The following is a 14,316-nucleotide window of genomic DNA, read 5'->3' on the forward strand; positions in this document are numbered from 1 at the left end:
ATGAAAAAAGGGGCAGTTACTGCTATGGTATAGAAAAGCGTGCCAATAAAAGGGCAGGACACAACTTTTGTAGCTGCTTAGTCTAAGACATCAGATCTAGATTGGAAGAAATCCCCCCCATTTTAAGCACACTGAGAAAGTACATTTACTTTCTTCTGGTATTTCGGTATTGACATCATGATAAATTACAACCAGCCTTTATATTACCAGTGATACCTTGATCCATTCCTTATATTCCTAGAGCAAAGGTGAAATGTTTGGGCTGATAAACAACTACATCAGTGCTTCTCAACCTGTGGAACGCCTTCACTTGGGTGCGTGTGGGTCCAGTAGGGGAGTAAAAAAATAAATTTCCCTTTCAGACCTTGCGATCTATAGGGCAGATGATATTAAGTTTATCTGTTTCTTTGGCCAACGGTTAACGAGCAGAGTGTTACTATTACTTTTCCCACTTTAGGACGGCTCATGGGCGTCCAATTAATAGACTCGGATTTTTAACTAGTCAGTCACAACGACCCTTCAGCCTTCAGATATGTATGTAAGGGTACATTTAATGCATTTTTTTAAAAAATTCCCTTTGAAAGAATAATAACCGAAATTATTTTTAAAAATAATATATCAATCTTTGATAACAATCTTTAATATGATATTATTATTATTATAATTAAGCTTTATTAAAGTCTGTTACTTTTTTCACCTGAACGCATATAGATATTATCAATGCAGCTACCAGAGTAATATATGCAGTCGCTGAGATTCTCAGAAAGTGGAAACTACAACTTTTGCCCTAACTATCTCTTGGCAGTTCTGTAATAATAGAATGTAATTACAAAAGCCTAAAGACTGTAACAATAATCCTCAATATTTATTATCATTTTCCCATATTTAGGTTGGATAACTTACATAAAAAAAAGTAAAGTTTCCCTTTCAGACCTTGTGGTCTATAGGGCAGATGATGTAAAGGTCATCTGTTTCTGTGGCCTACGGTTAACAAGGGTGTCATGTGGCCAGCACAACGACCAACCGCCTTTACTTTTCCCTAACTAATGTCAGGTACCCATTAGAGCTGGGTGGACTCAGAGGCGCCCGAAGATCCCGAAATTAAAAATCCCAGTCTTCACCAGGATTCGAACCCCGGTCCCCGGTTCGGAAGCCAAGCGCTTTACCGCTCAGCCACCGCGCCTCCAGGATAACTTACATACCACATACAAATATAGAAAAAAAAAAAACTTTCAGAACCTCAAAAGTTAAAAGAAACAAGTTTTTTTTTAACTGCTTTTCCTTTTACAATGCCAGATGTCATGATACATACCGTTTCTGTCCGGTACCAATGTTGTACATTACACGTCTCCCACTTCTCATTCTCGGAAATTGTTGAAACTTTGCATCATTGTTCATTGTCGATGACAACATATATATCTATCAAAAACTTATATATTAATTAGTGGCAATTTATTCGTTTTGTGTTATATTGAAAATGGGATATAAATATTGTAGTATTGAGAGCTATGGAAGTAATAGTGCTTTTTTTTTCCCTTGTATAAGCTTTTTTTTTTAAAGTATTATTATTTTATATCTTGCTTGTTGACTGTTAATCCTACGCTCAATCACTTATACAATGCTTTCTTGACTAGCAGGATCTATGCAAAGCCAACCAAAAGAATGCGTGATTTCAGCTGTTTCCTTGTAGAGTTGTCATTCAGTTCAAGCAGGAAAAAAAATTCATGTAAATCCCTGGCTGTGTTCTAAACGCCCCAATATTTTTTTTTATTTTTTGTTTGTTTGTTTGTTTGTTTCTTTTGGCATTAAATCTTGCCAACTTGCAATTTTAAGGAAGAAAATGAAAAACAAAATGAAGAAAAATTAGAAAATGTAACCCAAAACTTCCAATGCAATCAAATGTCCATCTGATGTCTGTGCAGCCTCGTATCTTAGCAGGAAATCAAATTTATGTCCTTCAGAAACACGTCCGTTGACCTTTCAAAATACACTATGTCCGTTAGTTTTATGGTTACATTTATCAAAGACAAAAATATCAACTTGGGTAAACAAATATTTATTTTTTATAGAGCAGTATACATTTATGCATATATGAATAGGTAGCAATCTGTAATCTATCTATCTATCTATCTATCTATCTATCTATCTATTTATCTATCTATCTATCTATCTATCTATCTATCTATCTATCTATCTATCTATCTATCTATTTATCTATCTATCTATCTATCTATCTATCTATCTATCTATCTACCTACCTACCTACCTACCTACCTACCTACCTACCTACCTATCTATCTATCTATCTATCTATCTATCTATCTATCTATCTATCTATCTATCTATCTATCTATCTATCTATCTATCTATCTATCTATCTATCTGGTTTTATGTCTATGAAGCTATCATTTCTTTCTGTCTGTAGATGCAAGTACTTCTATCACTATAGAGAAATAATAAACTACATGTCAATCCTTACAATTCAAAGGACATTTCAGTCTATTCAAAAAACTTTCTTGATGTCATGCGATTGATAGCCACTGAAGAGAAAAGAAAATCATTTTCTCGCGCGACACTTGTTAAGGTCAATTCATCTTTCCCCTCTGGAAGTACCATCGAGCAGAGGTCATCACTAAAGCCGAAGTCTTTAAGTCCAGCTTCCACCGCCTCCAGTAATTGGCGTGTGGGGCGAAGATTGCCGAGAAATCTGAAACATCCTAACATTTAAAACCCTATTCCCTCTAATGAGCACACACTGAAATTTTCTTGGGATTTTTTTTTTATTCTGGGAAAGCGCTACAAATTTCTCATCGATTGAGTAACGCTTCAGGCCATCAGCGTTCGGGTGGGAGCCGGGATTATTGGGCCAGATTGGGAAGATCAGATAACGAAAGAAAAAAGAGAGAAAACGAATTAGAAGAAGAGAAACAAGCCTGGTGGATTTTGTTTTGTTCCTTTTTTACTAATCTTTTTTTTTTAACTGACCGAGTTACACATTGTATTAGGGTGTCATGACATCTTATATCAGCACACACACATACACATACATACATACATTTGATGTATATAGAAAAATAGAGAGAGTAATTTGGAAGGGGGGGGATGATCCTTAAGCATTTACCTATAGATTAGTAAAAATAAAATAGAAAGAGAGAGATAAAGAGATGGAGAAAGAAAGAGAGATAAAGATTGGGTTGTGAAGAGAAAAAGAGATGAAGAGAGGCAATAAGAAAGAGAAAGTGTGAGATAAAGAGAAAAAAGAGATAAAGAGCGATATTAAGTGAGGGAAAGAGAGAGAGAGAGAGAGAAGTGAAAGAAGAGAGTCTATAAACATTTTTGGTTGAAATTATCACACTCCTCAAATGAAGGGTCTTGGCTCGAATCTAAAACAATCTTTAATCTTTAATTAATTTGAATTTCAAGACGAAACTTTCGTTTTTTATCTCTGTGTGTGTGTGAGAGAGAGTGTGTGTGGCAGAGAGAGAGAGAGAGAGTTAATCTTTCATCACAAAATTTATAAGGTTCTTTTTATCACATATATTTAAAAGAAAACAGGAAAAAAAAATTGTAATGTAGGCTAATTGCATTTTTTTAAAATTAACCCTGCGATTTATTATTTAGATGCGCACGACAATAATAATGTTTCTAGATGTTTCATTAATCTTATCTTATAGATTACAGACGTTACTTTTTTTATTTTTGAAGAACAAAAAGAAGATAATTACGTCCAGCTCATTCCATGTGTCAATCTAGTCATTGGTTTTCCTGGCTGATTCAGGCAACCTATTCCATTCTTTAATGGCACTAGGGAAGATGGAATACTTATATGAATGTATTCTAGCGTATGGGATAAAAAATGTGCCTCTATCTTTGTGTCTTTCTGAGTATTTCATAAGGTTTTGCTTTTTGTATTATTTTATAGCATTGCTTATTATATAAGACTGAAAATGTCGGCTCGTTTTAAACAGGATAGTAAATCAAGATGATACTAGAGTTACATTTAGATCAAGCTGCTATCTTTTATATTCATTATACGAAATTCTTGCCACCTACTCTATCACATCCGTAATTATGTTTTCAATCTGACATCCCATGCATACACTCAGACACAAGAAGAAGTCGCGAGATGTCGGCGCGTAGATTAAAAGAACATGAAATTAGCGTGCAAATGTGATTTTTCAAAACGCTTTTTTTTTGTTTGTTTGCTGCGTTTGATGTGAATCGTTGCATACATGCGTGCTTGTGTATGAGTGTGTGTGTGTGATATCTGTAGGTGTATAGGATTGCGTGTGTTTTATGTTCTTCTGTATTTTTAACTCAGTAATGCGCGTTTCGAAGATCATTCCAAGGAATTTTTTTCCCTTCTATTTTGATTCCTTAAATAAAGACATGTTGATTACACATGAACAGAAATGATTGATTGAAAATTGTGTCATTTCGTGAGCAATGAAGGATTTGAGTTTTTCAGTTTTGACTAGCAATTATCTTTATTTTATTTTATTTTTTAAAATTTTATTTTAAATTTGACTCCAATTTAAAAGGAAGAATGAAAAATAAATTACTCTGACGTGACTGATGTGGGTTTTTTTAAACTCTGAGATAGTCAGTGGTCAAGAGGGCCCTTGCATTATTAAACCCTATAGTCTTTTGCGGATCCTATCAATATCATTTGCGTGGTCTTATTAATGTCCTTTAAGGTTTTTTTAAATGTTATTTCATGGTCCTATCCAGTCCTTTTTTTTTTGTGACGGTACGCACCGGTACGACGTACCGGCACCTTTTTGAATGTGGGGAAAAATTAGTACTTTTCTTTTATTTTAACGTTTATTATTAATTTATTTGTAGTTAAAAGTTAGGCAATCCATTACTGAGTACCGGCACCTATTTTTTGTACCACAAAAAAGCACTGGTCCTATCAATATCATGTAATGGTCCTATCAATATCATGTAATGGTCCTATCAATATCATGTAATGGTCCTATTAATATCATGTAATGGTCCTATCAATATCATGTAATGGTCCTATTAGTTTCATTAAAAGCTCTTTATTTATTCTACTTCATGATGCTGTCTATTCCTTTTTGTCGTTCTATCAATTTCTTTTTTTGGTTCTATCAATTTCAGTGTGTATTTCTATCTATCTCATTTTGTTGTCCTATCAATTTCATTTTGTGGTTTTATCAACTTCAATTCGTGGTCCTATCAATTTCAATTCGTGGTCCTATCAATTTCAATTCGTGGTCCTATCAATTTTATTTTGTGGTCCTATCAATTTTAATCTAGTTCATTGTTTTTTCTTCTCGTAGTTTACAAAATCTTGCAAGGATTGATACATTCTATTGACATTTGCTTAAAGGAAATCACTTAAGCCCGAGCACATATTCTAAGTGTATGGAATAAAAAAAAATATACACGGAATTTGTAGTGAAAACACAAATATTTACACGATATGTCTAGGGCCACTGGAGACGTGAGCCCAAAAATCTGGAAACTCTTCAGCGCCTAATCTTGTTATAATTCTGCCCCTACAACCCCAATATTACTTATTGAATTTCTTTTTTTTTTTTTTGGACGCCGCCAGGAATGGAGCTTGATCAATGTACACACAATTGCTTTGCATGATGGGAATGCAGGAGATCGATACGGGCGTTTTTAGCATCGGGGAGTCCAAGCGGAAGAGATGCAATTTCCAGAGAACTTGGGAAAGCCCGAAGTGCGAAATCAGTTCGGTGGTTGAGGACAGGATAAGACTAACTGGCATATCTATGGATGAAACCACTTTCTGCTTACACCGAGAGCAAGAGCTGGAAATTTCTGATTATTATGAGAGTGGTACCTGGCCGAGAAAGACTGGAACGCAAGGAATCGATTCTGACTTTTCTTACTATATTTTTCATTACAACGACGTGTCGAAGAAAACGCAATTCCATTTGCCGTGTTGTAGAAACGATAAAACATGTATCGATTCCAGCTCACAGTATCGGACGAATCATCTTTCGAAATTGTTAACACTGTTTTCGTGTCGAACTCGTGACCTATTACCTCTGACCTTTTGCCTGAAGGATATAGTTAAGCTTCCCCCATCGTCGATGTTTTCTCTGCTGACACCTCTGTGGTTTACGTTGGTGCAGCGGGGCCGCCGCCAGACTGGTCACTTCTCCCCGACGGCTCTCCTCTACGCCATCCTCATCGTTCTCCACTTTCTGTCCGGTGTCCGGCTGGTCAACGCATGCTACCATTTCCCCCCAGGTATCCGGAACCCGTGCGAAGGGCAAGAGTGCAAGTTCGGCGCCGAGTGCAAGTCCTCCATCGACGGCAAGGTGGCCAGGTGTCAGTGCCCTTCAGACTGCCCATCCTACGGAGACAACGTCGGCAGCGTGCCTGTGTGCGGCACCGACGGTGTGAACTACGCCAATGAGTGTGAGATGCGTAAGAACGCTTGTCAGAAGTTAGACGTCATCAGAGTGAAGTATTATGGGAGATGCGGTAGGTTTTCCTCCATTTCATTTCTAGTTTCACTTTAATAAATGGCTTGATCTAAATGACTAGATCTAAATGACTAGATCTAAATGACTAGATCTAAATGACTAGATCTAAATGACTAGATCTAAATGACTATTGATGAAACTTAAATTAAACACAAAAAAATATTTTTTTTAAGTTTAAATTTTTACTTTGCATTGAAAATCGTTTAAAATTCTCTCCAGCTTAAAACCATTTAGTCCATTAATAAGCTAATTTAAAATTTTGTTCCGTAGATTTTGTCTTATTCATTTAAATCTTTACAAAGCAATAATGTTTTAGTTATTATTTGCCGGAGACATAATGAAATCTCTTTTCCGAGAGTTTGACGGTTTTAACGACGGATATTTGTTTTTCAAAGCTTCTACTTGACAAAGCCGATGACTTCCTGACCATTCAAAAACTGTATCTTAAGATATATGTGATGAAACATTAATTTCTCCTGAACTCAAAAACAAACAGGGAGGAGTCTTGATCGAAGGAAATTATTCATATGTATTCTGGTTCTTTCTGATATCATGAGATACAATAAGTTATCAAACTTTCCAGAAAGACATCTTTCAGGACATTTAATTTTCATTAAAGTTAATTTGCCCTTAAAATAACCCGCTGAATGATTTAGTATTATCTAATTATCTATCACCGTATTCTACTTAACTTTGAGATTTCATTAACTAACTATTAGCACTATTGCGCCTATGAAAATTTTTATATATCTACAAATAAAATATTGATTAACTGATTCATTTATTCCAAGACGCTTCTAGATCTATATATTTTTTATTATATCCATGTATTAAATCTTACAACTTACACAATACGTCCAAAAAAAAAATCTTTTGTTTCCAACAAAATGAGCTGTAGCCTAAAGTTCAGCATAATTCGAGCAGCCAGGAATTCTAGATTACAAAAAAAGATATAAGGTTTCTTGTGAATTCTGATAGGTCTAGAATGATCTTTTGCCTGTTTAAAAGCTATTATCATGTTTCTAGCCACCTCGTTATAAGAAAAAAAAAAATCCTCACGCCTGCGCACACACACACGAACACATACGATCACATACAATCACATTTCCATACGCATATTTTTTTTTTTTTTTTGCCGTGGGCTAAAACTGGCCTTCTTTTTCCAGAACAAGATTCTCCACTTTGGTAAAACTTAGATCTAGCTATTTTCTCCTTAGATGCCGTCAACATATTTTGTTTTTACGATTCTTTCTATCTTGTTTATTAACAGAAACTCGTCAATTTAGGAAGTATGCATCCGCGAATGTGCTTAAATGTGTGTGTGTGTGTGTGTGTATACTTGCGCTTTCTGATTAAAGCACATGTAGCATTTCACGTCTCGAGAGTAGCCGGTTAATAAAACTATTGACCAGTTTGGTCTGATCTGATCTGTTAAATTTATAAATATCATCTCCTACTGAGGAGATATTTTTTTTTTTATAAAAATATCCATCACGGATATACTGTAAAGCATGTATGTGATCGTAGCAGTATCAGAATATTGTGTGGCCAGCTTATTCCAAAACAGATGGTAGCCTATATTTAACAATAATAATGGCAATGTCTTTGATTCCGAAGACTAAGTAGGAGTGTTTCAACTGACTTCGCAAACCCACTTGTGACCTGCATATTTTACCGCATCTCGTGCAGACAAAGCCGTTGCCCGCCGGCGATCTCGAATTAAAACACTAGTGGCTGGAGCTTTCGGAAAACATACAAAGATACGCGGACGCAGAGATACGCGCTCACTCTTTGTATCACTCCGCTCTGCTTACGGCCCAACATGCCAGACTATGGTATATTTATAATATAATCCAAACTGTTACGCAAGGATTTACAGCTAGAATTTTTTCATCATTCGCTTTCTTTCTGAAAACTTCGCATTTTTGTTTTTAAAGAAATATTTGTATTTCTTGAATTTGCAATGTTGTGATATAACATGATCTCTCATTCCCCTCCAAATTCCCCTTCCTTTTTTACAATACCTCTATTCAAGTCAGAACTTCATGGGAGTAAAGAGGGCGGAAACTGAACGCTCATCTCAAAAACGGCTCTACCGATTTTTCTAGAAATTTAACAGTTCATTTATTTATTTATTTTTTTAAGTTCCCCATTTTTAGTTCAACCCTTACTTTAAGCTCCACACTCTTTTTAAGCCAAACACCGTCACTAATTACAAACTTATCTAAAAATAAATAAAAAATAATTATTTATTGCAGGCTGAAATTTTATATATAGTGGTACGGCTAATTAGCCAAGTTGTTAGAGCGTGACGCTAATAACGAGAATGTCGTGGGTTTGATACCGTATTGACCAATTTCTATTTATTTCTCAATCATGAGGAAAAGGAAAACTGGAAATGCCCAAATAGAAAGACAATCATTTTCATAAAGTAGGAATTAATGAATTTTATAATCTTTTATTATTATTATTACTCTTATATTATGTGTTTTATTAACTAATTCGCCATTTTATAATTACACTAATTCGCCATTTTATAATTATACTAATTTTTTTTTTTGGTAACTTGACAAATGAGGAATACCAAGAGAGAAATGAAGTAGACATTTGAAAAACGAAATATTAAATGTGATTACTTCGGTAGCCTTATTTTGCCCAGATTTGGTAACTAAATTTGGAAAGAAAACACAGTCGGCCTGTCGACCACAATAGCAAGTTAAGAATACGAAGCTAAAAAAAAACTCTAGGCCTTATCATTCAGGAAATAGCTGGCACACCATTGCCCAGCTTGAAGACAAGAGAAAGCTTTTATCTCTGGCCACTTTGGCTTTTTTCAACTGGTCGTATGGACCCTGTCTCTCCTGCTTCCGTCCGTCACTGCCTTACGGGGTGGAGGGGGGGCATCTCCTAGAAATTGTCATTCAGAATCTTTTAAGAAAACAGGAAAACTCTTGCCTTTTTTTTTTCTCTCTCTGATTTTTTTTAATGTCCATTCTGTTTGGCTATAGGGACATTATGTTCAATGCATTTAATGCATAATGCATTTTTTTCCCTTGCACCCGAGAGATCGATACCAGAAAACCATCATTTCCAAAAAGTGGCCAACCGAATACAATGCAACGTAGCTCCCCCCCCCCCACACACACACACCCACCTCGAACACACGCTTGGGAAACAAAAGACATAAGTAAATTTTTTTTTCTTTGCATTGAAAATGTTTTTTATATCACAGAATTTTTAAAGAAAAAACAAAACCAGTCTTGGAAATGAATTCTATGTTTATATTTGTCACCTGACCATTATCTGTGTGTTTCACATGTTTTTGAACTGTTTGTGTGTGTTGAGTACTAGACATATGAAAATATTTTTTTAAAACTGTATTAATAAATATTTAAGGTTCATTAGTGACAAGATATGAAAAAAGGACATATAGACATAGACGATAGTGGTATTATTGTCAATATTTTTAAAAACTACGAAAACAGAAAATTGTATTATTTCATATAGTGTCTTGTTAAACTATGGTGTTATACTGGTCAGACTATTGAAAAAAAAAACGATTCAGATCTTGCCTCGGCCACACTGAATTTGAGAGTACATATATCAGATATACCCAGTATATATTATACCATATTTATTCCGAATTATGTAGAAACTTTAAATATGTGAATGTAGTTAATAGCCATAAGAAGAATATAAGAATATAAGAAGAAGAAATACATGGCCTCCTTTGAAGAGGCTACCCATTTCTGTTTAGGTTTACGAGGTGCTACGAGGTATTCAGAACTTATTCTAGGATTCAAAGTGGAACAAATTTTGGATGTGAGCTCTCTGAGTTTTCATTCTTAGTGCTTTGAAAATTAAATTTTAAAAAAATATATCCTCCTCTTCAAAAGAGCTGAATTTAATTCTTTCTCATCCCCTGATGAACTACTTGATTCATTTGTTTCGTTTTTAAAATAATAAATCATAATTCAATCAGATCAGCAAACGTTGACCAAGCCCAACAGCTCGGAGGCCTGGTCTCTTTTTTTCCAAGTATGAAGTAACTATGAGACTATGTCTGAATGTTTCTATTATTCTGTACATCTCTCCAGGCTGTTGGCACGTTGGACTGTGGCTACTACGGTCTGGTTGATGTTGACATTCTTGACTAGTTCCCTGTTCCCTCTAGCCACTTGCCATTGATTTTTTTCCCTTCATCCACTAAAAGCTTGCACTAATTAAAACTGGGCTCTCGCCGCCCCCGCCCCCCATTTTTGATCCTAAAGTCTTTTCTCCCCCCCCCCCATCTCTATCAGGAGACTAAATCATTTTGACAGTGCCATGGAAGTCACGCAGCCCAATGTAATGGTCTCTTGTTCTTACGATTTGTCGGAATGGTTGAGTACAAGGAATGTAGCGAAGACATAACGCTCGTTGAGTGTGCTTAGCTGACAGCTTGTACTTTTGTGTACATGCTAAGGATAACGTTTTCCCCCATTCTCTTAACAAGTGTGTACAGATGCACAAACCTATGTATCCTTTTTACAACCCTTAGGCTATATCATCTCAGTCCGTCTGTCTGTCCTGGTAGAAATCTTGTACATGTTATTTCTCACGCTTCCCATTCTTGGATTAAATTGAAATTTTGCAAAAGTATTTATTGTCGAAGGCAATATATATGAATCAATTAAAAAATCTTTTAGTTAATTAATTAGTGATAATTAATTCATTTTGTTTTATATAGAAAAAGGGTGATAACCTTGCAGTGTTGAGAGATATGGCATTGAGTGTGCCATTTTTTCCCTAATATTTCGCTTCTTTACCCACTGAATTCAAGCAGATTGCCGTGTGGTATGCGCTCTGGACTGTTGTCTCGATGGTCACGGGTTACATTCGTATGACAAATATTAAAACTAAATATGGTGTTACAAAAGTCATCTATTTTAATTAGTTTAGCATTTTTGAAATTATTACCTCCATGTAGAAGTATAGAATATTTATTATAAAAACAAAAAAGGTTAGCTATTAGAAGACCAAACAACTTGACGTAACATCTAATAAGAGCCCAATCCAGGACATGCTGAAACCGTATTTTCACTAGGTCAATTAGGTTTTCAGGTTAAAACGTGACTGACTTTCATAAAGCACAAAAACAATTTTGCTCATTTTCCCAAAAAGGACATTTAAAATATGTAATATATATTTAATTGCATCAGATTGGAGAAAAGAAATATACATACAGTAATCAAAGTCTAGACAGTAATACAAATATTGTAACTGTGTATAATAGAATCAGCTTTCAATCAGGAGTACATATTGTTTAGTTCAGGAGCTGGCCTTAACGTTTCAAAGTCTACTCTATCTTACTCCATAACAACATATCATTTTGCGTTGGCCATGAAAGACTACACACACACACACACACGCACACATTCCCCACACACAAAGTCATTCAAAAACTTCCCTAGCCTCTTGGTAAAGAGAAATAACTCTTGTCTTGATGATTTACAGGGTTATCTACATATCCACAAAATGAACTGGCCTTCCGGGAACTCTATTTTCTACCGTCTTCAGATTGACAATCTAAGTAATTTGCAAGTTATTTATGACTTCCACAGAAGTCCTAACTGGCCAACACTTTTTTTCCCCACAGATTTCTATAGATTATCCAGAGTCTACTCTATATCAAAATCGAAAAATGAGACTTTCTTTTTAAAAGAAGATGCATTACATCATGCCTGTCACTGTCTAGGCGACAGAATAGAATATTCTCATTTCTAGAAAGAGAAAAAAGAGAGAGAAAGGCAATCAAGTAACATAAAATAAAAGTTGTTTTAAAAATCAATTCCTCTTCTATAATGATGGTCTCTAATTTCTCATTCTATTAGTTTCTTGTAATGCCTGAATATTGCGAGGAGTCTTTCCAGTGTGCTCTACATAATCAAGTGCTATTGCAGTCCAGCCAATTTCTACATAAGACGGTGCGCGAAATACTCTTGTACGTTTAGTTATTTATTAAATACTTGACTGAATGCAAAGAAACATTGGAGTCGAGTTCGGGAATTTCCGCTGAAGACGTGTTTAAATTACAAAAACGTAAGCGAAATTTAATTTTAAGATGATTATATTTTTATATTAGCTTCGTGAAATACTGCAGACTTCCTTAATCTTTGGACTTGAAGACAATCCTTATTATTACTATTAGAATATTTTGCTTGTAGATATATGGTGTATATATATATATATATATATATATATATATCCCGAAGATATACAAAACTGCCAAATTTCTAGGAAAATCATTACTGCGGTTGTTTTTTTTAAACTGTCCACTCATTTTCCAGCTTTTTATTTCTAAACCAATGGAGAGTTTGTAAGCTAGTATGGGGAATTGTACAAATCAATATCTCTACAGATACAACAATAATCATTCCACAAATAGATAACTTGGAAATCAAGACTTCATTATTTAGCTATTCACTCAGTTTTCCCGCGTGTATTGGAGCAATAAACTATTACAACGGTCTTCTAAGCAACATGAAACTCCCTTTGACTATTGGATGTCAAGCTGATGGAAATAAGACTGATGGTTTGAACTTAGTAGATGTTCTGACATTCTTTCAAAGAAGGTCAAAGGTTTACTTACTATTGTTTCACAGACTTGCGAGCTGGGAGACTTTTATTATTAACAAGTAGCCTGTGAGCTCACTGCGCACTCTTATTTCAATCGCGGATTTGTTCAATAATAAATAGTCCTTATATCTTTGGTGCCAGAAACCAGGTGAAATTTATTTTTTGCTATAAAGCTTAGTGTAGTATAACTGAGTTGATCTTCTGCGTGCGTCCAGCGTGTCAGAAGGTCATGCCCAGTGTGTGTGTTTCATTTCCAGTGTGTGTGTGTGTGTATAGACTGCCTCAGTGTTATGCGAGACGTGCTGGTTTCATTCAGTGTTTACTGTAGTCTAATTTTGTTGAATAAAGCCATGGTATTGGTATACTAGTCATTATCATTTTATTACGCTCAACTTATGAGTAATACTTATAACAAGCTTCTTCTTCGTGGTCGGAGAACAGTCTTATCCTTTAGGAAGTCGAATCTAGCTGTGAAGTCTGAGATACGCTTTAAAAAGCTGGCCACATTGACTGTTTCGTCTATTGCAGTTATTTCCTGATAGGCTTGACGTTTTTAAAGGATCTTATTTCTATGCTGACGGATCTTTCTCCTCATCGTACCTTGAAACACCGACACTCACGACTCTTGTGTCATGGGAAGCGATCATGTCTAGCATTTCAAAGTCATGGGAGTCGATTCCACAGGCCTTGAGAGAGCTCTTTGGAGTTTCATTGCATCTTTTGTTTTGTAAAGCTTACATGAATTGCTTAATCATAAAAACTTACGCCTAGGGTCTTTACATAAGGGTAACAACAACAACAAAAAAACGCAACAAATGGCGAAAGAAAATAATTGAGTAATTAGAATAATTTGTTTGTGGTCATTAGTTACCCATAAATCTATTTTCTTTTACAATAGTTAAATTACGATATTTATCTTGCTGACTATAAGATTTATAGTGCATGTAAATTTTATGGAGTAGCAGATGAGATCTAGCATATTGTAACATTTCATTTAAAAAAAAGTAGTTTCCCCTTTCAGACCATGCAGCATTTACGACATATTATCTGTTGTTTCTTTGGCCAACGGTTAACGAGAGTGTCGTGTTGCCAGCACAACGACCAAATTTCTTAACATTTCTCATACTAATGTCAGGTACTCATTGGAGCTGGGTTGACCTAAAGGCGCCTGGTTCCAAATTCAAGCACTTTACCACTTAGCCACCATGCC

At 35.3% G+C, this 14,316-nt stretch overlaps 1 protein-coding gene across 10 annotated transcripts in view; it reads left to right on the forward strand.

The window, feature by feature from the left end:
* The window catches only part of LOC106069589 (agrin-like), a 265,314-nt gene that overhangs the window by 207,563 nt on the left and 43,435 nt on the right, over positions 1-14,316 (forward strand). For 8 of the 10 annotated variants that reach the window (XM_056008987.1, XM_056008989.1, XM_056008996.1 and 5 more), the window contains exon 5: positions 6,250-6,486. The exons of the other annotated variants lie outside the window; for them this stretch is intronic. In XM_056008987.1, coding sequence (XP_055864962.1) covers positions 6,250-6,486 — 237 coding nt within the window. The remainder of the gene's footprint in view (positions 1-6,249; positions 6,487-14,316) is intronic. 10 annotated transcript variants of the gene reach the window in all.

Source organism: Biomphalaria glabrata, chromosome 13, assembly GCF_947242115.1.
Source record: "Biomphalaria glabrata chromosome 13, xgBioGlab47.1, whole genome shotgun sequence".
Lineage (NCBI taxonomy): Eukaryota > Metazoa > Mollusca > Gastropoda > Planorbidae > Biomphalaria > Biomphalaria glabrata.